This window comes from Maylandia zebra, linkage group LG14 (genome assembly GCF_041146795.1).
Source record: "Maylandia zebra isolate NMK-2024a linkage group LG14, Mzebra_GT3a, whole genome shotgun sequence".
Classification (NCBI taxonomy): Eukaryota; Metazoa; Chordata; class Actinopteri; order Cichliformes; family Cichlidae; genus Maylandia; species Maylandia zebra.
In genome coordinates this window covers 12,035,917-12,061,528 of record NC_135180.1, presented here as the reverse complement: position 1 = coordinate 12,061,528, position 25,612 = coordinate 12,035,917, and the positions used below count along the sequence as shown (strand labels likewise).

General features: G+C 39.4%; 4 protein-coding genes and 2 long non-coding RNA genes across 6 annotated transcripts; 1 reads left to right on the top strand and 5 right to left on the bottom strand.

The window, feature by feature from the left end:
• Positions 1-51: 51 nt before the first annotated feature.
• Positions 52-1,938, bottom strand: tomt (transmembrane O-methyltransferase). The gene is made up of 4 exons (XM_012921876.3): positions 1,633-1,938; positions 1,332-1,528; positions 1,043-1,165; positions 52-898 (listed from the first exon to the last, which is right to left on the bottom strand). The coding sequence occupies exons 1-4, from the start codon at positions 1,892-1,894 to the stop codon at positions 701-703; spliced, it is 780 nt and encodes a 259-aa protein (XP_012777330.1). The 5' UTR covers positions 1,895-1,938; the 3' UTR covers positions 52-700.
• A 969-nt stretch (positions 1,939-2,907) lies between these two features.
• On the bottom strand, positions 2,908-7,250 carry sfrp2l (secreted frizzled-related protein 2 like). The gene is made up of 3 exons (XM_012921880.4): positions 6,653-7,250; positions 4,840-4,920; positions 2,908-4,668 (listed from the first exon to the last, which is right to left on the bottom strand). Exons 1-3 carry the CDS (start codon positions 7,164-7,166, stop codon positions 4,253-4,255), a joined length of 1,011 nt encoding a protein of 336 aa, XP_012777334.1. The 5' UTR covers positions 7,167-7,250; the 3' UTR covers positions 2,908-4,252.
• Positions 7,251-10,609: 3,359 nt separating this feature from the next.
• On the top strand, positions 10,610-14,250 carry lamtor1 (late endosomal/lysosomal adaptor, MAPK and MTOR activator 1). The gene is made up of 5 exons (XM_004561461.5): positions 10,610-10,879; positions 11,723-11,862; positions 11,957-12,034; positions 12,258-12,381; positions 12,507-14,250. Exons 1-5 carry the CDS (start codon positions 10,838-10,840, stop codon positions 12,597-12,599), a joined length of 477 nt encoding a protein of 158 aa, XP_004561518.2. The 5' UTR covers positions 10,610-10,837; the 3' UTR covers positions 12,600-14,250.
• Positions 14,251-14,317: 67 nt separating this feature from the next.
• Positions 14,318-17,491, bottom strand: lrrc51 (leucine rich repeat containing 51). The gene is made up of 5 exons (XM_014408645.3): positions 17,351-17,491; positions 17,004-17,096; positions 16,016-16,221; positions 15,785-15,933; positions 14,318-15,223 (listed from the first exon to the last, which is right to left on the bottom strand). Exons 2-5 carry the CDS (start codon positions 17,053-17,055, stop codon positions 15,091-15,093), a joined length of 540 nt encoding a protein of 179 aa, XP_014264131.1. The 5' UTR covers positions 17,056-17,096; positions 17,351-17,491; the 3' UTR covers positions 14,318-15,090.
• A 4,433-nt stretch (positions 17,492-21,924) lies between these two features.
• On the bottom strand, positions 21,925-24,456 carry LOC143421932 (uncharacterized). Its single transcript, XR_013101532.1, has 3 exons — positions 24,397-24,456; positions 23,817-24,173; positions 21,925-23,683 (listed from the first exon to the last, which is right to left on the bottom strand). It is a non-coding gene; the product is annotated as an uncharacterized LOC143421932 (long non-coding RNA).
• A 159-nt stretch (positions 24,457-24,615) lies between these two features.
• Positions 24,616-25,398, bottom strand: LOC101484902 (uncharacterized). Its single transcript, XR_003024810.2, has 3 exons — positions 25,169-25,398; positions 24,846-24,945; positions 24,616-24,714 (listed from the first exon to the last, which is right to left on the bottom strand). It is a non-coding gene; the product is annotated as an uncharacterized LOC101484902 (long non-coding RNA).
• Between the last annotated feature and the right edge of the window lie 214 nt (positions 25,399-25,612).

The window sequence follows — 25,612 nt, the reverse complement described above, 5'->3', positions numbered from 1 at the left end:
CGTCACTTGTAGTTCAATAAAAAGTTTGGTGAATTTTGGTGGTGGGATGGCCAAGGTTTATATAATTAGACTTTAACTGCAGGGAAGATTTTAAGAATTAATGCTTGCAGTTCAGCTGAAGGAAGACAGGTGATTAATATTAACATGTACTTTAATAAAAAATTTATTTTAATTTAGGTTTAATTTGCATTTAGATTAAATTTTGTGAGTCTCAAATTTGGGAGTAAGAAAAAAGAAGCCTTAAAAAATTGTTTATTTGAGTCTTTTAAACAAAAGAAAAGACATGAGATGCTGAGAAGTCACAACAAAGTCCCAGTAGAATAAAAGGTGATTGGAGCATATGAGATACCTAAACTGGGGATTGTTTATATTTCTCTATATAGAAAGTGTCAGCCTTTTGTTTTAAGATTTAATTTAGCTTTGTTTTGTTTTTGTGGGTAAATGTTGCAGTAAATTATCTCTTGTGAAATCGGTGGGGCACTTGGTCAAACGGGATCTGCAGTAAACCTTGAAGCTCCTTCTTTACCCAGTATGCACTAGTGAGTTATTTTGCAAGGTATTTCTTCACAGGTTGAGCTGTATTGTTACACAGACTAGAAATTGAAACGATACCCCTTTAGATGAAGTAAGAATTTGGACATTTCTGTTTCTGAAGTGTGTGTTTGAGTAACAATATGAAATCCTGCCATGATGTCATGATCTACTTGATTCCCTGGTACACTAGCTCAGCCATCCCATCCCTGATGCCCTTGCTATACTCTAGCATGGCCCGGTGGATCTTCCATTCATACAGGCCACTCTTGCGAATATATCTAAGGAACTTTGGAGCACCAGGAAACAGCACGTTGTCTGCCAGGATAATAGATCCTTTTCCCAGTAGACCAGAGCCCTCGAGCATCTGTAACACACAGGGACAGCGAGTGAGGCAGCTGGGTGGGTAACAGTAGGAAAGCGCAAACCTTTAAGTCAAATATATAATATAATATAATATAATATAATATAATATATACAAATATCCTGTCTAGTAATTTATTCTCATTACTTGCAGGTCAGGGAGGTAACATTTCTTCCAGTGGTCCATGAAGACAAAATCCAGTCTTTCTAAATTGTAGTCAGAGCGCAGCTGAGGGATCACTTCATCAGATGGATTGACAATCAGCTCCACCTGAGGAAAGCACAGCATGATTATCAAAAGTATGAAACTCTCATTGTTTAGTAAAATTAGAGTAATAAAGCCCCAAATGTATCTGGTCTTTCAGACGGCCTGCTGCACATGAAGTGTACTGAACAAAGAACATTTTTTAAATTGTTTAGATGCTTCTCTAACTCACCGTGTCATCATCAAACCCTGCCAGGCGGATGACTTTCTCAGCGATAGCGGCATTTCTCTGGTCCATCTCGATGCTGTAGAGCCTGGCGCCCAGAGGCAGAGAACGGGCAATCCGCACAGTGCTGTATCCACAGTGGGCACCCAGCTCCAGCACTGTCAGAGGGCTGTGCTCCATCAGCAGCCGGTCCAGGATCTTTCCTAAAAATCAAGGAAACCATACACGCAAATACACACCTAAAGGTGCTTTTTACTTTTTAAAACAAACAAACAAAGATTACGTTTGCTGTGTTCAAACTCTGTACCTTTTTTAGGTCCAATGTTGCTGATGAACTCCACCTTGCTGCACCAGACATCAAAGGTGTCCAGGATACTGTCAGGGTCTCCGGGGGTGGCATGAGTGAGGACGTACTGAAAGGCACGCTCCTCTCGGCTCAGACCAGTAACGCAGTCCTTCCATATCCTGATGAGGACTGCCCGATAGAACAGCACAAAGAAGTAACGGTACCTGATAATCAGCGTCAGCAGGAGTGGAAGGAAGGCCAGAGCAATAGCAGGAGACACCATCCTAGCATCTACAGACAGAAACACACATGCACAGGTCGGTTATTTGTCAGATATATTTTAACAAAGTGAGCCCTGTATTATTTATCACAAGAAGTATAAGTAAACACTGACTACAAGGGTTTTTGAAAGATGTTTTGATTGACTGGCTCTGGAAAACCTAAAAGAGGAGACCTTTGGGAACAAATAGTCTACACACACACACACACACACACACACACACACACACACACACACACGTTTACAGCATGTCATTAAATTATGTCTGCTCTCTCCCATAGTTTGTGTCTTGTCTCTGTGTGCTCCTCTTTTCTCTCTCTTCTTTAACCTCACCCACCACTCGGGCGCGGCTGATGGCTGCGCCTGCTTGAGTCAAATTCTGCTGGAAGTATCTATCTTCGGCCTGGTGTTTGCCATAGGGGATCATTAAATTGGTGTTTTTGTGAACTGGCAAGTCCTTTAATACCTGAAGTATACTTGTTGCTCTCTTTCTGATTCCCACAGAATTTATGCACCTGCAACACCTTATAAAAGCACTGAATCATTTTGATTTCATGGTCAACAGCATAAACAGAGAAAATATTACTACTCAACTTCAATTTAACATTGATCGGTGTCTTAGACAACACTGGGCGTGCGTTCCTTTAAAATTTAGAAATACCATGATTGGCACAAGGGAATTTATATTATTGCATTTTTTCTTAGCTCAGGTTCATTGAGGAAGGCACTTGTCTTTTTTAAATAAACATCAACTGATGTTCTCATAAAAATAAAGAATCATAATTCAGGGGCAGTGGTATCACTCTCCAAACTACAAAACCACTTACTTATTCTGTTTATGCACTATGTGCTTAAACTATGATGTACTGGCACGTAAAACAACAACAGAAGGTAATACTGCACTGGATTAAGAAAAATTTCCCAAAGTGTGTCTCTGTTGTACATTTTTCAGTAACGTAGTCTGGTTTAGCTTTTAAATATGACCTAAGCTGTAAGTAAGGACAACAAGGACGCAGAAAAGCCACAATTTTCATTTAATCATTATTTCTTTACAGCAAAGAAATAAATGTACATACACAGGAAACTGTTAATAATTAAAACACTGTGATCTTTATTTGTAATCACAAAATATTTCTGAGCTGAATGAACTTCTAATACTCATGTATGCAAAATGACATCTGCACAGAAACAGGTGTAGCCGCCATAGTCTCGTGCTAAATGTGAAAGAAAGTACTGTGCCGCTCTAGATGTTTCTACTGCCCCACATAAGTGTAGACTTCACCGACTTTCTGCATCACACTGAACAGAATCCATGTTACTCGGAAAGAAAAGACAAACTTACCTGTTTAATAAAAAGCAGAGTAGACTTTGAAAGGTGGCACTTGAGCTGAGGCAGGTGCAGAAACACAGAGAGAAGAGCGTGTGTGTTTAAGAGAAGCTCAGAGACACAAGGCTGTGAATAATTTATGTATCACGTGCATGACAGTATATATATATCCTATAAATATTCCCATTTAACAGAAAAAAACTACAACTGTTTAACATCAGGTTTTGCCATTTTTCATGTGACATGAAGAAACCAGTATATTTAAAAAAAAATAAAATACAAATAAAATGAGCAACAGGAGAAACAAGGGCAGTGTGAAACTGACATTTGATATCTCAAGTTAACGTCAACAGGTGTGCGTCTCTGTGCGGAGTCCAATTTCTTTCTTTACTAAGTCATGATGGAAGGATCAAGAAAAACCTTATTGATGTATCAAGTAAAATACAAGATTAAAAAAATAAATTGAAGTAAACAGATAAATATATTGCTTGTGTGTGCATGGACATGTCACCACAGAGAGGGGAGATCGGTCTCCACCACAGCGATCATTACAAAAAGATCTCTTAATTCAGTGAATAATTTGATAATGGAGACAAAATGTAACTCATTTATGTACAAAAAATATATATATAAAAATAAAATGCAATGTTCCTGCCGGTATGATTTTGGGTGGTTCAGCAGTGTACACAAACACCATCTCTCTTATCTTTGTTGATGAGGTGATGATCATTTGTAAAGTCTCTGGCTTCTCATTTTGGTAAAAATAATGCTCCGTTTTAATGGAGGAAACTCAGTGACAATAATAATGCAAGGATACATTTTGTAACAAATCAAGATGATGCTGTGGTTTAATAAAAAAATGTTACTATTTTTTTAACGTAGCTATCTGAAACTGTCTGAACTATCAGCTGTTCACCAGTTAGCAGCTGGCTCCTTTGCTGGACTTTGTGTACATTACTGCAAAGCGCTGGTATTCACGCAGCACAATGAAAGCATCATCTGCAGGGCAGGAACAGATGTGGATGACTCGCTGTTTAAAGCTCTGCACACGGCTGCTTGAGGAGAGCTCGGATGAACTTCTTCAGCTCTTTGTCCCCTCTGCTCCACCTCACCAGTCGAGTCAGCACCAGTCTTCCCTCTTCAGCCTGAGCAAGGGAAAGGTACCATCCACCTTTCCCCACCTTTTTTCCTCTTTTTGTCAGTTTCTTATCCATCTGCACCTCCTCTTGACTTTTCTCCTCATTCTCGTCACTCTCTGCAGAGTCTAAACCAGGACAGTTACACGTGCCGCCTTCTTGGAGCCACAAAGCGCTGTGGGCCATGGCGCCTCCGACTCCTTCTGCTTTCTCAGCCCCTCCCCCCGCCCATCTCAGGATGCGACTGCGGGCCGTAGGCACCAGCTGAAGGTCACCCCCCACTGTCATCATGCTGCCCAGACGCATCTTAAATGCTACGACAGAGACACGGAGAACACTATTCAACAGGTGTCACTTCATGCATGTTGTAAATCACCCAGTCTCTGTGACTAGATAAGCTGTCCTGTTTTTGCAAGAGAAATTGCATGCTACAAAAGAAAAGGATGCATTTGGAGCCCACGTTATCTATAACACTTTGTTCTCACCATATGGACTGTGGCAGAAGTTTTCCTGGATGTCAATCTCTCCTTCTGCAGCCAGACTGCAGGCTTCACAAATAACACTCCCTGGGGGGATGGAAAACGACAATGGTTAAATGATTGCAGCAGTTTGCAGTGGGGATATAAAAATAATCACCTTGGTGGAACTTTTCTCTTTTGTTTTCTTTCGTCCATTAAACCCCAGCATCAAAGCAGGCCAAACACCTTAAGGCTTCAGTAAGAACCTTAAGTAAAAGTGGATTAAATACAACTTTGCAGTCTAAAGTGTCTTGAGGTGGCTGTTGTGGTGATTTGTTGCTATATAAATAAACCTGAGTTGAAACTGAATTGAATTTTTTAAATGGATGCTGTGAAAGAGGCGTGATTTCAGTACTGTAAAAATTACATTCAGGGATGAATAAAGAGTAATACTAAAACTTAAGTAAAAGTGCCAGTATATTAATGTTTTTTTAAAAATCTGTTCTAAGTAAACGTGCTGCATTTAAAGACAAAAATAAAGAAGTAATATGAGAAAAATGTAATAAAGCAGAAAAATGGCTTCAGGAAATGTAAACTACATTTATAAAAATGAAGTAAAACTACAGCACTCCAAGTGCAATGTTATTAATTAAAATGAAATATCCCAAAGTTAAAACAATGCCATGTACAGTACAGAGAGTATATTATAAGTGAAGTGTAATTAGTACAGTTTACATATGACTGGAGTATTATTGATGCAGCAAAGTGGAAGCACAACCTTTCAAAATGGGTGACATCACAATACAATGATGTAGTTTTCTTAAAAATTACTATTGTTATTATTATTATTGGACAATTGTACTTGTCGGAGGCTTCAACAGTTACTCCATTAAAGTTAAATGTGTCAATTAAATTTCAGTTCAATTACATTTATATAGGAGCAAATCAGAAAAATAGTGCTTCGTAGTGCTTTATATTGTAAGGTAAAGACCCTACAATAACAGAGAGAAAACCCCAAAGATCAGACAGCGTCCTCTGAGCAAGTATTTGATGAGAGTGGGAAGAAAAACCCCAGAATAAAACACCTTTTAACAGGAGGAGACCTCTGGCACAACCAGGCTCAGGGAGGGGCCCTGACTGGTTGGGGGTGAGGAGAGGAAGACAGGACAAAAGAGAAGAGAGCCAGAGATTAATCATAACTAATGATTAAATGCAGAGAGGTGTAAACTATGTGTAAAAGCATAGTGAGTTAAAGTCCCCCAGCAGTCTGGGTCTATTGCAGTCTGACTAATGGAGGATTCAGGGTCGCCTGATCCAGACCTAAGTATAAGCTTTATCAAAAAGGAAATTTTCAAGCCTAATCTTAAAAGTAGAAAAGATGTCTGTCTTCTGAATCCAAACTGGGCGATTGTTCCACAGAGAGGGGCCTGAAAGCTGAAAGGCTCTGCCTCCCATTCTGTCCTACGAACCACGAGTACGCATGCAGTCTGAGAGAAAAGTGCCCTACTGGGTTGATACGCTACTAAGAGGATTATGATTATGGGACAAACACTTGCATTTTAAAGACTTATTAAAATCTTACATGAAACACTAGAAGAGCTTGTGAACATTTACAATGAAAAAGAAAACATGAGAAAGTTCAGTTCAGTGTTTATGAGAAGCTTTTCTGGAGTGAGTGAGCAACATTTCCTTAATGAATGCAGTGGAAATAAAGGAAAAGGATAAACTATAAGAAAAACACAGTCTAGCAAACCGCATCCTCAGAGCTGTACTTGAGTACTTGAGAACTTCCCAAAACAAAAGTGTTTTGGTGGAGAATGACACAACTTTGTGCACTGACCTTTGGGCACCTCCTCGTGCTTCGCCTCCTCTGTTTCCCGCCCATCCTGCCCCTCGGATACGGGGATGCAGAGTTCGGTTTCGTGTGGGAACCGGGTGCAGTTAAACATATAAGGCCAGGGGAAGCCGAACGCGCTCATCACTGGCACGCAGCCATCCCGTACGGCCTCGCACAGGTTCCTGCAGGGGCTGACCGGCCCGCTGACCTCCGGCAGACACACCGGAGCGAAGAGCGAGCATAGAAACTTCTTGGTGTCCCGGTGGCAGTGCTTGGAGATGAGTGGCAGCCAGGCTGCAGACTGCTGCTGGACCTCCCTCAGTGAATCATGGCCGAGCATGTTTGGAATCCACATGCTCCTGTAACCGATCCCGTGGCACAGAGACATAGTGCTCGGAATGGGTTTGCACACGGAGCGAAAAGTGGGCTTGAACCAAAGCGACGGTTCCGGAGGCGCGCTGTCAGAAGCGTGAGAAACTCCAAAGAGCGCAATGAAAGAGAGCAGAAAAACAGGCATCGTTTTGTCTACAGTCTAAAGCGCTTCTGCTCTTCTGTCTGGACTTGACCGGCATGTAGGTGTAAACAGAGAGGTGTGGAGGAAACAGGGGGTTAATGAGAGGCCAGGCGCCTCCCAGTCACAATCCCACCCCATCAAACCGCTGCTGTCTGCCTCCACGGCAGTGTCAGTGGGGGCGTAGGGATTGTTTACTTAGTTTGGGTTGTCAGTAATGTTGAAAACATTTGTGTGCAGCGCCACAAGACAGAAAGAATAAACTTCTGCAATGCTATTTGAACTTATAAGAAATATTCACCAGCCTCCAAACGTCTGTGTATTGACAATAAGATTAGATTAGATGAAACTTTATTAATCCCTCGGGTGGGTTCCTCCGGGAAATTCTAATTCCAATAGCACAGCACCAACAGAAGTTACAGAATGTGAGCAGAAATATACCATATATACACATATATAAATACAGAGTATACAAAAGGGATGAATAGAATAAATAGGAATAAGAATACAAGGGAATTGCACATTTCAAGTATGTGAGTCTATTGCACCGTTGACTATTAACAAAAAGTATTGCACAGTGAAAAGGCACTACAGCTTAGTTGTTCCCCCCTGCTTTGTCCTCCTGTTTCCCCTCCCTCTCCCCTCCAGAGAGGAGTTAAAAATCCTTTGTGTGTGGGACAAAGGAGTTTTTAAGTCTGTTGGTTCTTGACTTTAGGAGAAGCAACCTGTCACTGAACAGACTCTTCTGGTTGTTTATGACCGTGTGCAGAGGATGCCCAGCATTGTCCATAATGTCCAGAAGTTTCTTTAGTGTCCTTTTCTCTGCAACTGTCACCAGAGTGTCCAGCTTGATGCCGACCGCAGAGCCAGCCTTCCTGATCAGTTTTTCCAGCCTGGGTGAGTCCTTCTTTGCTGTGCTGCTCCCCCAGCACCCCACAGCATAGAACAGTACTCCAGCAACCACCGACTGGTAAAACATCCTCAGGAGCTTCCTGCAGATGTTAAAAGCGCGAGGTACTTGTATGTGTTGACCACCTCCTCTCCCTCTATCTGAACTGGCACTGGACCTGCTCTGGACCTCTGGAAGTCCACAACCACTTCCTTGGTCTTTGAGGTGTTGAGTTGCAGGTGGTTTGTGTGACTAAATGTGACAAAGTTCCTCATCAGACTCCTGTACTCTTCCTGATCATCCCAGATACACAGTTTATAATTTAAACTGTTGCTTTTTATGCCATTCTGCTATGTGTTTTAATGTTTTTTAATTGCTCTTATTTGATACTTTACAAAATATAAAAAATTGGAAATGTATGTCTAAGTAACAAACAAACAAATAAAGTAACAGTGACAGTGCAGCAGTATGAAATTAATTGCTGGAAATAAAATGTAACTATCGTGCGTTTGAGAAGCTGAATGTGTTTGGTACCCTGTCATCGTACACAACCCGAGGATATATCAGCGAGCCTTTAATCTTTCCCAGCGAGTCTGCCACATGTACAATGACATGTCCTATCCTGCCCCATCATCTTACACTTTGCTACAGTAGCTTATTGTAAACGCAGGAGCAGTTCATACTTGCTTAAATATTTGTAGTTTGGTTTATCCTAATTTCCTATCTTACTTCAAAGCAAAAAGAAAGAAATACAGTGTTCAGACAAGTTAGAGTCACTCAATACAGAGCAGAGAATTAATGACAGAGGCACAGCACTTTGCTACTTCGCCTAAAGATTGTTATGGACATTAAAAAAGTACTCTTCAGGGCAATACAGAACAACAAAGTGGGATACTTGTAAGCTGATTCATCAGTAATGTAATGCTCTATAATTAAATCCAACTTAACCTGCTTAGACCCAGGGAAGTCCCTTTATTGAACCCCACCTATATTGTGTCCTGTTGGTTCTATATGTTACGTAAACTTCCTAATTACTGTCCACATATACAGAACTGGGTAATAGTCTTCAGCCAACCCATATTTTTAATGCTCTGTTTCCAAAGAGCCAAACTTCTTTATGTTTATTTGTAGGCTTTTAGAACAAAAGTTCTTCAGTCTTCCTGAACATCTTCCAGAGTTTTTCTTTGTACATACAGTATGCTGCTTTTTCAATCACTTCTTTTGCTTTTTACATTGTTTTTTTTTTTTAATCATTTATTTATCCAGGTAAAAGTCTCACTGAGATTCAATTTTCATTTCCAAGAGAGACCTGGTATTTTTCAGTACAATCCTTGTACCTGACCATTGTCAGAGGAATGTAAGCCACTTAATACTGACGTAGGAAACATTCAAACATAAAGTCACCTAGCTTAAGAGATGAACTAATGTTGTGTCTACACTTAACAGGCAATTTAGCAAAGAATCACAGAGATCTTATCACTGCCAGCTGGTTGCAAAAACAAATAATTTGTTCCCATTTATTAACTTAAATCTACAGACACAGTTTGATGGGCTTAAATTATTATTTTTGCAGCAATGACGGTGATTCCAAAAGAGATATTAGCTTAAAACTTGGTGTGCAGCAAGTCCTTAACAACTTTAAGGAAACTGCACAAGTTGAGGATAAAAGAAACCAAAGAAATTAAAGCAGAGAAACAGTATCTGAAAATCATAGTGAAACAAAAATCCAGCAAAGACCTGACACGGGGCCTGAGAGATACAGTAGATACATCTACTGTTCACTGAAGCCTCATCAGAAATGGTGTCAGAGGAAGGGTGTTTGTCAAGAAGCCGTACGTTCTTCACAAAGGGAGTCAGGAAGAAAAGTTTGAGGTATGCCAAATTACACATGAACTGGACTGAAAATGAGTGGAAACAGGTCTGATGGAGTGATGAACCTTTTGCGTCATAAGATTGTTCTGTGTAATGTGTATACAGCAGGTCAGGAAACAAGTACAACACAAACTGTTTATAAAATATGGTGGCGACTCTGTAAGGTTTTTGGCTGCATTTCAGCCAGTGTTAAACCTGAGATTTCTTTCTGATATACGCATTTCTAATCCTGCCAATCCTTTTCACTTTCAATTTTAAAAATCATATCATCTGCAGCTCTGCCACCTCCAGCTCTCTACTTAAAATCAGGTCTCATTACCATCTGGCACAAATCTCACAGGACGCTCGTCTTCACCCACTTCACCCCGGCTCCACTCTAACCCTAACCTCTTTTGTGCACTGTCCATTGATTTGGATGGTTAACCCCAGGTATTTAAACTCATCTACCTTCATTGCGTCTTCACCGTTACAAAAAACAGTACGTAAACAAAAAATACATAATGAAACCATCAAAAAGCAACATACTAAAAATGTCGTATATTAGTATTAATATATTATTCATTTCCTCGCGACCCTGAAAAGGATAAGCGGAAGCGAATGGATGGATTGATATTATCTATTTATTTATCATTAATTCAGTTCACGTTTAAAGTTTCCTCTTCACGTGACGAGGTCCGACGTCGCTTCTCAAAAACCGGAAGTGGTTCTTGTGTTGTTGCGTTAGAGCTACTGTCATGTGATAGCTCGCCCGAGAAGCTGCTGCTGCTTCTGACAGTAGCTCCTTACCTTTAGATGAGGTTATAATACAACCACGCTGGAGACAACTTTTATGTTTGCTAGAGAAGAACAGCACGACTGGTTTCTGACGGAGAGAAGGGACGCCGGGGTTGTGTAGTGTCGGCCGTCGGACGTTGCCATGGGTTGCTGTTACAGCAGCGAGAACGAGAACACAACTCAGGTAGTTAGCTGTTAGCAGGCTAAACCCAATATGTGAAAGCTGGGCAATTTAAAAGTGGAGTACCTAATAGTATATTATCCCTTTGGGCATATTTCCCCACAGACGGTACACGTGAGTAATGCGTGACGACGTTAACAAGTGGTCGTTTTCTAGGGGCTAGCAGCTTGCTACTGTAAGCTAGCCTTTGGCTAGGCCTTTTGTGAAGTACAAGCCAGTTAAGTTAGCCAAGATGATAAACAGTCTGACTTCAGAAAGCTTTAACAGATCCAGAGGCAAAGAGATGTTTTGATGGTTTAAAAAAAAAAAAGAAGTTATTTACTTATATAAATGGTTTTAAAGCGAGGTGAAAAGTAAAGAATAAGTTGCTAACGTGTTAGATAGGACAAACGGCAAGGTGAGGGACATTTGGGATTTTACTTTCATGTAGTCATATGACCCTAAAGATTCCCAGCTATTTTTAGTTTAGAGAAACAAGTCATTTCTTCCTCCATGCATCTTTCCAGTTTAAAGGAGCAATGGGGACAGAATGAAGATCTATCTTTCTCTGCCTGCCTGTGTTGTGCTCATATATTTGTTTTAGACTGAAGAAATTACTTTTGGAGTATTTGTAAGAGCACCACAAGTTGCAGAAGTGATACTTTGTGCGTTGTTGCATTACTATAATGTAATTATATTAACTAACACACACACACACACACACACACACACACACACACAAAATAATGAAGTAAAATAAATAAAATAAAACAAAATAAATGATAACTTTAAAGTGGTCTCAACTGTCATAATTAGCTTTGATTTAGAAGGAAAAAGAAGTAAGTTAAATTTCTTGATTTGTTTAAGGAAGAGACAAAGCCGCTCATCTCCCCGAACCCTCCCAGCAAACCACTAAATGGCGTGACCGGCTGGAACCCTGGAACTAGCTCATCAGCGCTGTCAAATGAACAGGCCCTCCTTTCTTCCATCCTGACAAAGACGGCACAGTAAGACCCTCCTTAATGCAAATGTAGCCATGCCACTGACAATAACGCAAGAGTGTCTGTGTAATAAACATACCGTTATCCCCCTGTACATCAGGAACATCATCGACGTCTCAGCAGCAGACGCCATCATGGTGGAGCCGCATGAGTACATGGACAGAGCTCGACAATACAGGTGTGCAAATAGACGGTTTATGGCTTGATGGGTTTTGTTTACTGGCTCATAATAATTTTGGATGGCTCTTCAGCATGTTGTTTGATTTCTACCAAACAGAGCAGCCTCGTTTACACTAAAACACAGGTGCAGGTTAAACACTAGCTCCTCAAAGCACAGTCTACTGGTTTAAGAGAACTTAAATAGCAGCACAGCTATTTTCTTTATGTTTTTCTCTCTTCAGTACAAAGATGACTGTATTGAGCACCAGTCTGCCTCAAAACAAAGCCCTCGCTCTCCCCTCCCTCACCAGCCAGCCCCACCAAGTACTTGCGAGTGACCTGGTGCCATACTCAGATGTTCAGCAGGTATCCATCCATATGTAACATACTCTGATTGAATGGGGCTGTGTGATTCCTGTGCAGAATCCCCAGTCATGTCATTTTAAAGACAGCTAAGCGGTTAGAATTTGACTTCTCTTTTTTCTTTGCAGGTGTCTAAGATAGCAGCCTATGCTTACAGTGCAATATCTCAAATCAAAGTGGATGCTAAAGAAGACTTGGTGGTCCAGTTTGCCATTCCCTGATTCTGCAACTCTGGCCTGCATATTGTTGCTCCAGTCCCACTTTCTTCGTGTCACTCCTGCATCCTCAACCTCCAGCCCCACCCGTCATTAAACATTTTGGTCCTCCTGCTTTCTGCTTTAAACTGCTTCAAAGACGAAGACAATGTAGGGTCTTACCCCATGGCTGTCCTCGAGTGTAATTAATTTAGTGACAAATGGAAGATGGGTTTGAGCTCGTATGTACATCAGCGAGGCCTCCAGCTGTGGAAATCAAACTTTTTGATGATCTCTTAAAAAAAAAAAGAAAAGTTTTCCACGGGTGTTTTTAGTTTCTTTGTTTTCTGAGAATCAGAGCTAGCTTGTCACCTTGCTGATACCTATGTTGGACTCACCTGGGATAAAGCTGTTGGATTTTTGACACAAAGCTGTTGGCTGTTGGTTAATACAATGCATTTGATAAAGTCTCCACTGAAAAAAAGGGATCACTGTGGCGTGGAATATCGCAAATAATCACTGCACCACATGTTGAATATGTTATTTACCAGGGGAATAAAAAGCAAAACAAAACCACCAAACATGATTTAATCTTAACTCTTCATATATGTTTAGCTCTGTTTTACATCCTTGATGTCACCAGAAATTCTTCAGTCTTTATCCCTGAGCAACAAAATGTTAATGTTAATATTAGCACCAGTAAAAAGGAATGACACGCTTTTTCTCCCAAAATTAAAATGTTATCGTTTAGTGGAGTATACTGGCAACCATAAACAACTCACACTAACCTAGTTAGAGTGAATTTCAATGACATTTGACAGTGACGGTGGAGTAATCTGTTATTCTAGTCGAGGCCAAACCTTAATAACCTTTCCTTGGCTGGTGGGTGAGGATGCAGCTTTTCTTGGGTCACAATTCTGGAGTTTACAGGTGGCGCTGTGTCCTCTGCGCTTATCTAGCATTAAATAAACGAGCAGGCCAGAAGTTCAAGTGTAATATTCAAAGATGAAAGTGCGTGGTTGGGTGTGTGCGAGTGTGTGTAGGGACAGATATTGTGTCTTCATGCCTTTGTACAGAATTTTCTGCTTGAATATAAAAACTAAACATGATGGATTGTATGAAGTCCCTCCTTTTTGTAGAGACTTCACTGGTCAGAATTGGCTAAGATCTTGTGGCGATAAGTTTTTATGAAACACAAGAACCCTTTTAAGGCCTGCATTTGTTAAGCTTTTAAACAAAGAGGTTTCCCCTGCAGATTGCAATATGATTGGATTCGTTCATAATCAGAAACTAACCGTTACAGCAGTGCAGCAGGGGGCAGGGTGTTAACAATCAGTCTATAGCAGCAAATAAAACGAATTGATCCCTTTTTGTGATTATTTATTTCTGTTTCTCGAGTATATATTTGCTCCTCGGAGGAGAGCACGACTGTATGCGTGGGCAGGGAGCACGGTGAAGCGCTCTAGACACAAAAGGGATAATCTGCTAGGCTTTGATTATTTAAACCACGCAACTGATCTGAGCTTTTTGCAATGGGTTCTTGGCATTTTTTCCCCCTTTATGTTTGTTACTCAAAAGTGTAATACTACCTGAAATATGTTTGTAATGTCTTAGGCTAGTACCAAAAAGTTTTAGTTTTGTTTTTTGTTTAATTCATTAAAGACTTTTAACAAATCGCTCCTGTCCTGACCCCAGTGTGCTCTTATGTGAGATGTAATTATTCAGTGATGCTACAGAGATGGTCAACAGCACTTTCTTTAATTTAACTTTGTTGCAAACAGTATTAAAATATTTCCAAAACCCACATGAATGATCAGATATCTGGATGTGAATGACAACATTTTGTGATCTATGGATAAAGAACACAGTAATGTACTACAACACTACTAATTCTGAAGAACGGTTATTATCAGTGGCCTCATCAATCAGCCACGCTTGAGTTAACTGATTTAAAGAAAAGTCAGGTGTCTCTTTTTTTATGCTTTTTTTTGTATACTGCCTTTAGTATATTTAATAAAGCCATGCAAAATTACTATTAAACTTAGTTCTGAGTTATAGGCCGTGCTAGTAAGCAGAAGTAGGCTGAATTTTGTCACTTTATGGCCTGTTTTGAGCTCATACCTGCTCAGTACAAGAGATTACTACACAAAATGCAACACATATAAGCTCTTTTTTTTTTTTTTTGAGAAAAAGGTGAGAGATTGTGACATACCCCTTGATATTAATGCTCAAAGGGTCATTGTTTCCCAGAGCCTCTCCCTCTTCTTTTTTATTTTTCTCTCTGTGACCCTCCTGCTTTCTCTGCAGCTCTCAGTCACCTTCTCATATACTCTTAGTATTTAAGGACTGGCTTGCCAGCCATACAATGCCAGATCATACAGCTAGATTTTTAATAGTAATGTCCGCCTCTTTATTCAGTGTTTGGATTAATCCCTTTATGTGTGCTTCATGCTTAATAAAGTGTGCACTTGACAAATAGGTAAACAGTATCAGTTTATGGATGGAGACGAGCCAGCAGTCACTGGTTAACCTTGCTGCTCCTGCAGCGGCTGTTGCTCTGGTGCCAGATCTTTGCCAAGACTCGCTCCTGTCGCGTTATGGCACTGAAGTCCATTGTCTTTAACCGAGGCAGGACGGTAATCACACGATTCCTACATACAGAAAGACGCCCAATAAATATCTCAGGCACATTTTGTAGACATTTATACAGAAATAACACTGAATACTAAAAAGGCCTCGTCTTTGCAAACGCATCCAAACTTTATCTTGTGTAACCAGCACTGCAAACATGCTCTAAATGAATGAAGAAGCTGCTGTCACTCATTAGAAATCGGTTTTAAACAGAGGCGCCTCTGTCTGCAGATGGACATGAGCCTGCAGTCACTGCACTGTATGTGTTTTTTTAACCGGTGTTGCTATGCAGACTAGGACAAGTAATATGAACCCTATCTGCATTTAAGCACCTGTTACAATGTTATGAACTTAGATGCTTGCCGTGCACTCATGTCACACTTACAGACATCTGCAGAATGAGAGCAATCCCTCATTCTACACCTCTGAGGTGTCTGAGCTTCTGATTGTCTGGACTTGGTTCTGTAAACAGCAAACTATCATCAGCTTCTATAAAATATCTCCCATTTAAAACACATTAAAGCTCCCTGGGACATGTGTGACGAGTGTTTAGTGTAAAATACAGTTGAGAAAATCTCCACCTGTATGCCTTGTTGGTTTCTATGACATTTCCATGCAGAGTGATGGTGTGCAGATGTGGCAGCACTCCCAGCCTGTCCACCTCTGACAGAATAAAAATGCTGTTTCCATGAAGGTACAACACACGCAGTTCACGCAACTCACACAAGACCTGGAACACACATGTGTACACCAGCTTCAGATGTACTTCAGATGTAAAAGAAAGACAAGCAGCTGCTGATAACGACACTCACGTGGTCTATGTGTGTGATTTTGTTGAAGGAAAGATCCAACCAGGTTAGATGTGCCGGCTGAGCCAGGAAATGGCTAACAGTCTTCTGGAGGTCATGAAGCTCAGTGATGTTGTTGTTGTTGAGGCGGAGCGAACAGCTGAGATATTTCATCTCTGAATTTTTCTTTAGAGGCCGCAGACCGCTGTTGGGCTCCTCTATCCATGTGTCTGAAACCCCAAATAAAATAAAACATTATTTTATGAATATTAAGTGAATATTAAGTGCTACTACAGTACGGGCCTGTGATTGTGTTTGACTTTGTGTGCTGTTGTATTAGTGTTGCCATCTTTTTCATTAATATAAAGGACTTGAGGCTTAACGAATCCCTCCGACGTAACATAAAATTCTCATAAAAATGGTCAGAAATTATTTTAAATATCTTAATCGATACTCACAAATATATTTAACATTTCTCTTGGGGAGGGGGGGGGGGGGGGGGGGTGCTTGTAGTGAGATAAGGACAGACTAGAAATCTAAAGAGCAACTGTTCCAAACTTCAGGCTGCCATTGTCCAGTCTGAAATGTGATAATCTTCTGAGGCCCACCCAAACCCACTGTTAGAGCTTTGATCGTCACACAAGTGGAAAAATAAGTAATTTCTTTGTGTTATTCAGTTGGATCTTCTGACAATTTACTTCTTTAACTTAAAATTCCAACAACAGCTTCCCCCCCAACTAATGTAAGTTATGTATAAATTTTAAAGCGCCATGACCCTGTTTTATTACTTCAGTTTCTTTTCAAAACATCAATATTTCAGAGTGACTTTAAATTATACATTTTAAATGGATTTGAATTACCCCAAAAGGATTATCATTTGATTTGGACTATATAAGTGCATCCTAATAGGTTCATTAAGTTAGAGATAACTAATAATTTACTTATTTATTGTAAATGACCTCTTGCAGCCCTTAAGATCCTACATAAAGAGCGATATAGCAAAGAGTATTACCTGTTAAACTGCTGATGTTTTTAAAAGATAAATCCACTGGAGCTGCATACATAGTCACCCGCCAGCAGGGGGAGATGATGTTACGGTGAAGTACTGCGTTTAACAAGAACGTCTTTAAACACAGCACGATCATAAACACAAACAGCACGAACAAAAAGTTTGTGATATGAGTGAATAACACACACTCACTGCTGCAGATAATGAATTTAAAGCTTCTGTAAAAGCACCATAAACGTGTCATGATCTGTCAAGTCATGCTAAGTATGCTAAGCAGCACATTTGAGCCATAAACGATATTTCTAACCATACTGATCAGTTTTAATCATTTATGTGGATATTTCACTTACCCAGAGTGTAAGGTATATTATACAGCTAATACACGTCACGGTGGCACAGCTTCCAGTAATGAGACAACAATTCGTTTCTATAGAAACGACCGAGTGCCATATGGAACTTGTAGTCCAAGCCAGTCTTGCCAAACGGCAGACATCTTGAAGCACTTTTTTGTGCAAAATGCAATGAAATGAACTAAATCTGTTTGAATCATCTCTACCATTTTGGATCTGTTTCGTCTGAATGTGGATCTGTCCGTTTCAGCTTCCTTACAGGAAGTTAGCAATGCTAAAGAAATGCTGGAAATGTGGACTGTGCTTGGATGAAAAATTCAAACTTTAATGAACAAAATTAAGTAATATGATGAGTAAAATATTTTTTAAAAAGCCAATGGTGAGACAATTTTCTAAAAACAGACTATTTACACAGAAATGAACACTGTTCTGATCATGTATATGAGTTAATATGATGAATTTAATTTAATTGCATGACATTAATGCAAACGTTATTTAACTGTATGTATGAACATAACATATTTAGCTTCATACATGCAGCTAAATAGCCTCCCTATGAATATTCATTGTTGTTACCATCAAATTCGATATCATGTACTCGAGGAAAAAAACATGAAAAAACAAAACTGGGAGGGGTATCGAAACGCAGTCCACTATGCGTTTTGAGGAGAAAATTACATAGAGCAAAGAAAAGTTTAACCCTTTCATGCATGAATTATGATGATGTCAATCAGGATTTCTTTTCTTAAGTATTTTTATTCATCTTTAGGCATAAAAAGATGAATAAAAATACTTAAGAAAATAAATCCTGATTGAGGTTGTCATAATTCACACATGACAGGGTTAAATAACAATAATTACAATGAAACACATACAGTAACATTAAACGACCAGTGGGTGGCAGGGTATGGAGTGACACATTAATGCCCAATGTAGTGGTTTATGTGCAAGTATACCATCAACACTGACACAATAGCTGTCCACTGTAGTGACCAGTATGTGTGAAAGAGTTATTTGGAGTGAACAAAATTCATTGCTGCGTGCAAGAAATGTATTTCAGTGTCTGCTATTTATCCATACACACACACAATAACAGCCCCGCTCTCTCAGTTGTTGGCGTTTGCTCTCGCTCAGATCTCTGCTCTATGTGCTGACGGACATCTGCGGACCTGCTCTCAGACTATTGTTAGTTTTAATCTAATTTAAACCAAACCACTCCACTGGATTTAGCTACACTTTGTGAATATTTGATGTGGTACAGATGGAGAAGGCTGTGAGTCATTCCAGCAGGCAGAAGCAACTTCTCCAGAAAAGCAAAGAGGAGGTGGATGCACTAAAATGTTCTCTACAGGTCAAAGAGTGGGAAATGCAGGCATCATCATCATCACGGAAAAACTGCTACTTCAGCTCAGGTTGGGCAACGCCCAAACCAATGAGAGGATGCTTGCAAACAGGGTGGCCAGCTTGGAGGCACAGGTTGGTATTGCTGTTTGAAGCACTGAGCAGAAATATGAGCACAGATATAAGCACGTACACTTCTTTTTCATTCTGATATGTTTTCTATCATTATATCTTTACTTTTAGTTGGGTTCTGCTGACCATACCTTTAAAGTGCACAATGAGACTCTGTTCACTGTGTTTCTTTGAGGTCCTGAACACAAACTCGAGTGTTTGCAAGAGAGCACAAGAGAAGAGAGCCATGAAGTGTGAAGATGCCAGCAGGATTAATGCGCAATAGGAGAATCAAATGTAAGCACAAAGGTAGCCCAAATAATAACAGTGACTCGTGTAAAGTTTCATGACTGACTCCTGTGTGCTTGTGATGTTATTGCAGTGAAAACCTACCTTAAACTACTTTTGTGGTAATTGCAGTAGGGGAGACTGGGGATAGTTGTAACATTTTTGACATTTCTGTCTGTAAATTGAAGCTCTTTTAAGGTAGTGGATTCAAAATGTAATGCAAAGTATTTACATGTCTCTGCTATTAAATAGTGCATCTATTTTCTCTGCAGCACAATTACCCATTGCATGGTATGGTCTCAAACACGAAGAGTGAAATGTTACAATTAACCCCATAGTCTGGGTTAGTTGTAACATATCCTGGGGTAAAATGTAACACAATGAAATAAGGGTACTAACAAAACATTAACATGTAATCTTTGTTTATTCAACACATGAATGCACTTAGAGCCATTTATGTAGCTGTGTGTGTGTGTGTGTGACAGAATGCAGAAATCTAGCTTTTGAACATATTCCAACCCCCCAAAAAAGACAAATTATGGAAATTTCTGCAACTGAATATTTCATTAATTTTGGTTGGTCTTCCTTGAGTTTGGCCTCATTGGCTCAGTGGGCATTATAACCTACAACTCTTGCACCAATTTTGAACATAACAATGAAGCTGAAAAAATGTAGTTGTTCACCAGCATCGCAATTCCATTACTTTTTATCATGGCTTACCTTGGTGTGGTTTGCAAAGTGCTTCAGAAAGATGAGGAAATCTGTTTCTTGCACCCATCCTGACTTATTTCCACTACCAGTACTTCCTACTGGTCCATCTCTGACACAGTGGTCTGCATAATGTATGTGTGGGAACACAAACAGTGGAGGAATTGTGTTGCCAATGGCATTAACTGCATATATAACTGCGACCAGTGAACCTCTCTCTGCTGATGTCGTTGCCCCAACTTGTTTAATATAAGTTAAAGTAATAGTGTGGTAAGTTGTAACATCTGCATTATTGTTACAACTGACCCAGACTGTTGCTGTTACAACTGACCCAGACTCCTATAGCCATGAACTAGCTAACATTACAGCCAACAGCTAAAACATTAGCACTAAAGACCTACACAGAATATATCCCCATAGACAAACAAATAACATAATTTAAGTTTGATGAGTTTAACTGCAAAGCAGATAATGCTGTTACAAATTGAAATAAAGTAGAAAAACTTACTTTTTGGCATATAAATTACTTTTTTTCGTGTTAAATTGTCTGTGTTTGACAAAATGTGCTGATTTTTCACATGTGATAGCAGAACTGAATTGGGCATGCACAGGATGAGTCACATCATTTGAAACTTAGCCCTGATTGGAGAAATTGGAAGTGTTACAAACTGACCCACGTTACAACTATCCCCGGTCTCCCCTAGTTACCAGTCACCAGGACCATGATGAGCACAACACAGAGGACCCCCTTAGAAAAAAAACAAAACTCATGCAGGAAAACTTCAGTGCCCCGTAAATTAAAAAAAAAAAAAAATTTAAGCTGTGTTATCTCTTTCTCTCTGCATTTACAAATCACTGCCTACACTTACTGTAGACCCTTCCAGTAATTAATAAATAACTCTTCTTAATTGTAGGCAAATGTTATAAAACTGGATTACAGGATTATTTTATTTATATTTAATTACTTCACACACCTTTCAGAAACCTTGAGTATGAATGAATTTGTAAATTTTACTTTTCATCTTTCACGACTTGTGCTGAAGATGATATGGAAGTGGATTCAGCCCCAAATAATTCAGCTTCATCTTTCAAACTTTGCAGAACCAAGCAGGTTATGAACTTCACTGGGCACTAGTTTAGCTCAGTGAGTGAGCAGGCACCATGTGCCGCATGGCTGCAGGGTAGCGGCCTGGGTTTGAGTCTGATCCATGGCCCTTTGTTGCATGTCTCATCCTTTTTTCTCTCCCTTCCTTCCTGTCTGTCTACACTGTGTCTATGAAGTAAAGGCTAAAAAATGCCCTTGAATACTTTGATTTAAAATTTCTTTAAAACTGTTCTTAATGTCTGTAATACATTTATATGGATTCCCAGTTTTTAATTACCATACTAAAAGAATATTTAAATCTTGGATCTTTTCTTCCTCTCGGGTTGTCAGCAGCCCTTTTTTGTTCACACCTACAGTACTTTAGCAGCACACAGAAATGGTCATGATTGGTGTTTGAAATTTGCATCTCTAAACATCTCTGTGCTCCCATTAAAGTGTTATTGTTGTGACCTAAATGTTGTTTTCTGATCTGTAGAAGACTCCTGGCTTCAATGAAGGGGATGAGACTTTGTACAGCCTGGCTTCAGCTCGCTCTCTCTTAATCCTGCCCAGTGCGAACTGGGCAGGATTAAGTCACATTTTATTTGTAGTGTGAACACAGCGTGTGTGTGTGGAGATGTTTGACACACCTGCAAGAAGCTATGCCACTAACCAACTCACTGGTCTTCCAGGTTACAGAGAGAGCACCGCCTCTGCCGAGTATAAGTAAACGCCTGGGGTGCCCACATGAGTACAGCACCGGCTTGCTACATTTTAGCAAAAACATAATCAAAAGTTAATAGTTTATAAAATTGAGATGTTATACTTGGAGCTTGTCTGAAAAGTCCTGAGCTCTTGTTCACATGTTCACTGCACCGCAGGGTTCACTATAAAGCTTAACAATTAAAATGTCAAATCAAAGTGCTGCAAGCTGAAATTCTGTATGAAAACAGTATTTTTAATGCAGTATTTAATTAAGCACATTATCATACTTTTCCTCAGGGCTCTTTCTTTATGGAAAAGTTAAAAAGTGATCAGTTGTTAAAATAAGATTTGGCTTTAAGAACCATGATTTAGGGGGGAGATGAAGAAATGTCATCCCGGCAATGACTGGGAGGAGGCCCCGGGGCAGACCCAGGACACGCTGGAGAGATTCTATCTGGCGGCTGGTCAGAAAAGCTGGAGGAGGTGGCTTGGAAGGAGGTCTGCGTAGGCTGCTGCCCCCGCAAACTGCCCCCAGATAAGTGGAAGAAGATGGATGAACAAACGGCATTATGATTACGAAGGCTGAACAATTATGGCAAAAATCCTAATTACATTATTTTGGTCATTATTGGTCTCACTTACTTTGCAGACTTTGGGGGAAAGAACACCAGCTGCTTTTATTTGAATTTCTTTCCCTTTAAATTAGGGATGCACCGATACCGGTATCTGGTATTGGCCTCGATACCACATTTTCTAAGGTTACAGTCACAACCGAAAGAGATGGTGGAAGACTTTGGGAAGACCAAGGCCAATTTAAACCAGTTCTGTTCTGGAAGAATTTGCTTTTTTGTGGCAATGGAAAAAGTACAAAGTGTATCAGCTGTACTTGTTCTGCCCTGCAAGAAAGGACATAGGAGACTACTTCTTGATGAAACTTGAATGATTTAATGTTTTCACAATTTTTTTCCATTTTTTAAAAACCTGTTTGCTGTTGCAGTTTTCTTCGCACACAGTTGTAAAGAAAACTGCACCCAGGTAGCCGATTCAGAAGTCTGGCTTACGCAGGAAAACCACTCTGTAACTCCCTACAGTGAGTTAGTGAGAGAAAGATGTTGTACAAACTATGGACCACACCTCACATCTGCTGCATTGTCTTACTGGTTAAATAGTCTCATCAATATATTTGAATATATAATTAGAATCTATCGTATTAAAATAATTGTTACAATACAAATTATATATCACAATGAAAAAGACAATAATAGTAATATTTCAGATGATTTACATTCATATTTGTTTATACACTATTGCTGTTTTACGTTAAAAATAGTACAGTCTTATATTTAAAGTAGATTATGATGTTTAGCAAATGTCGCACTGAGACCCCAAACAGTGTAATTGTTACTGCCAGGCACCAGAAAATGATGTGGCATGTTTGAGGCAGTGCAATAAAGGTAACATTTATTAACAAGGATATTAAAAGAACCAAGGTAAAAACCCTAAACCCTGAAACCCCAAATAAAAGGAATATATGACAAAACTAAACAAAATGCAGCTTCATCTACTCCACTGTACCATTCATACCAGGTGAGCAATCAACTATAACTAAACATGAAACAAATGATCGATATTTTTCCCCCAACAAAGCCTTTAAAAACATCAGATTCAGTCCCGTGACCAAGTGACTACTGAAATGCACAACAAACTGATAATAACAAACCACACTGATAATATGTGGGAACTCCTCTAGGTGCCTTCTTTTGGAGAGGCCAAAGATAACAGAGGTTAACAGCCATTAAGTTGTATTTTAACACCAACAAGGCGATTCCCAAAGAGCTATTTGCTACACAGCATGCTGAACTTTTAACAAAATATAAGGAAACTCTACAAGTGGAGAACAAAATAACAAGAGGCAGGCTTAAAAGACGATCTATAACAGATGAAAAGTATCTGAAAGTCACATTGTTATGAGATAGGACACAAATCCAGCAAAGACCTGACACAGGTTCTAAGAGAGCTGCCCCTTCAGTTGATCCATCTACTGTTCAGTGAAGCCTGATCAGGAACGATCTCAATGTGACTGTCAAGGAGTCATTCTTAAGAAAGGGAAATGGAAATGATTACAATTCAAATCATAATTACATCATTTTAATGGAAGTTTCATTTTATTTTATTTTTTAAGCATGAAACTGATAACAATATTATACATGATTGTTCTTTAATGCTCACCTTGACAGATGAAAGGTAGTCTGTCATGGCAGTTGGCATCCAGCAGCTTAATTTCTTGTTGCTCAGTCAGGATCATCTTTGCACAGTGGTTATTTGAGTCAGCTATGCTGCTGTTCCATTTAGGACAAATGTCTTTGGACTTTGAAATCCACATCCACTTCTTATCTTTGCCAAAAACTGAGCGTTCCAGGCCAATCCACACCCCTCGTTGCAGGTCTGTCTCATTTTGCAGGAGACTTTTCACTTCATCATTCACTGTTTGGTTGGTGATTTCAACCAGGGAGGTGTAGTCTGTCTGGCATTGCTCCAAGGCATCAATCCAACTTTTGCTTTCATTGTAGAACTCCAGGTTTGTAACTGGAGACAAAAAAAGCAAAGTGACATTTAAGATATGCTAACACTACAATAGGCCACAGCTTCCTGCTGTCTCCTTATTTATACAAAGCTCTGCTGACTCAGCCTGATAGTCAGGAATGTTTTGTATAGATTAATATATTGAGTCTACGGCATTATAATATATTAACATATACTAAATATATTAAAATGACTGTTTTCAGGCTGAAATATAAAAAAATTCCACCTGATGTAGCTGTACTCCTTGTAGACACACTAACATTGCAGGGCCTTTGATTTGAACCTGGACATAAGAAGAAAATGTAAAAATGTAAGCTTTAAAAACATATTTCAGTTTTACAAAAGAAAAAAAAATCCTGTTGTAACTATACAGTTTTTAATTCTTTTTTTTATTTTTTATTTTTTTAGGAAAGGTGGATTGTGCTGACAAAAGTACTTGCCTGTATCTATACAGTCACTGATATTGTATACTTCATGGACATCTCGAAAATCTATCTTTACTGTTTTTGGAAATCGATTAGACACTGAGATATCAATCTTTTTTCTGTTGATAGAAAATACAGAGCTGTTTAAAAAGCATTGGACAAACATGAGAGAAATTCTATAAGAGATAACACATCTGCATCTTCTGTAGTATTATATTTAAAGAGCTCAGTGCGCAAAAAACATATTTACCCTGAAATACAGTTGGTTGGCTTTTTGCTGAGAGGATTAATGGTAACTCCGCTGTTGCAACTTCCACAAATGTTATCACCATTGGAAACCTTTACACGCCCTGCAGAAAACAAAACAAATGAATCCACATGAAGAGGTGTGGCACGTGCCTTTAAAAACTACTGTGTCACTTCAGATTTTGTACTTGCTGAATTAAATATTCTAGTATACTTTAAAATCCATTTGCTGCAGACACTTCTTGCTTTATTTCAGGAATAAAATCATGTTTAAGCTACTAATATTCTGTCAATGGAAGAATATGCTGTGAAGTTGAGATTTCTTACCAGCTTCTACCTGCACAGTCAAAAGAAAACTGCTGGTTGTGCATGTGATTATAGGACATGTTTTAGAAATCACCCCAGGGTCACTGAGTTTAGTGGCTTCCAGTGTGACTTGGTTAACTTTGGGACCACCGCATTCAAATTTCAAAATCCATTTGCCATTTATGCAGTTGCAATTTTGGTTAATAATCCCTCCAACAGGGCACCGATCACAGGGAGTGATTTTGATTTTTCCAGAGTTTGGTGTTGAAAAACAGGGCAGCAGGCTCACTGCTGTAACACAGGAAGATCACATCAGGTCTGAGGACAGTTTCCATTTAGGTGTTTGCTAAAGTGATAATTTTCTTCTTCTACAATAAATATAAAATAATTCACAGATGTAAGAAAAATATAAACAAAAACATGTACAAAAGTCAGTATTTTTGTAACTATTCTTTTTTCACTGTC

Bases quoted from the DNA above. Each gene is read 5' to 3' on its own strand.
- tomt (XM_012921876.3), bottom strand. From the start codon at position 1,894: ATGGTGTCTCCTGCTATTGCTCTGGCCTTCCTTCCACTCCTGCTGACG. The intron at 1,529-1,632 runs GTACAGAGTTTG...CTTGATTTTTAG, and splicing joins CAACATTGGACCTAAAAAAG to GAAAGATCCTGGACCGGCTG. The intron at 899-1,042 runs GTAATGAGAATA...TGTGTGTTACAG, and splicing joins GTTACCTCCCTGACCTGCAA to ATGCTCGAGGGCTCTGGTCT.
- sfrp2l (XM_012921880.4), bottom strand. From the start codon at position 7,166: ATGCCTGTTTTTCTGCTCTCTTTCATTGCGCTCTTTGGAGTTTCTCAC. The intron at 4,921-6,652 runs GTCAGTGCACAA...CCATCCCCCCAG, and splicing joins GCACGAGGAGGTGCCCAAAG to GGAGTGTTATTTGTGAAGCC. The intron at 4,669-4,839 runs GTGAGAACAAAG...TCTCTGTCGTAG, and splicing joins CTTCTGCCACAGTCCATATG to CATTTAAGATGCGTCTGGGC.
- lamtor1 (XM_004561461.5), top strand. From the start codon at position 10,838: ATGGGTTGCTGTTACAGCAGCGAGAACGAGAACACAACTCAG. The intron at 11,863-11,956 runs GTAAGACCCTCC...CCTGTACATCAG, and splicing joins ATCCTGACAAAGACGGCACA to GAACATCATCGACGTCTCAG. The intron at 12,382-12,506 runs GTATCCATCCAT...TTTTCTTTGCAG, and splicing joins CATACTCAGATGTTCAGCAG to GTGTCTAAGATAGCAGCCTA.
- lrrc51 (XM_014408645.3), bottom strand. From the start codon at position 17,055: ATGTATGCAGCTCCAGTGGATTTATCTTTTAAAAACATCAGCAGTTTA. The intron at 16,222-17,003 runs GTAATACTCTTT...TTGGGGTTTCAG, and splicing joins AAACATCAGCAGTTTAACAG to ACACATGGATAGAGGAGCCC. The intron at 15,934-16,015 runs GTGAGTGTCGTT...TGTGTGTTCCAG, and splicing joins AAATCACACACATAGACCAC to GTCTTGTGTGAGTTGCGTGA.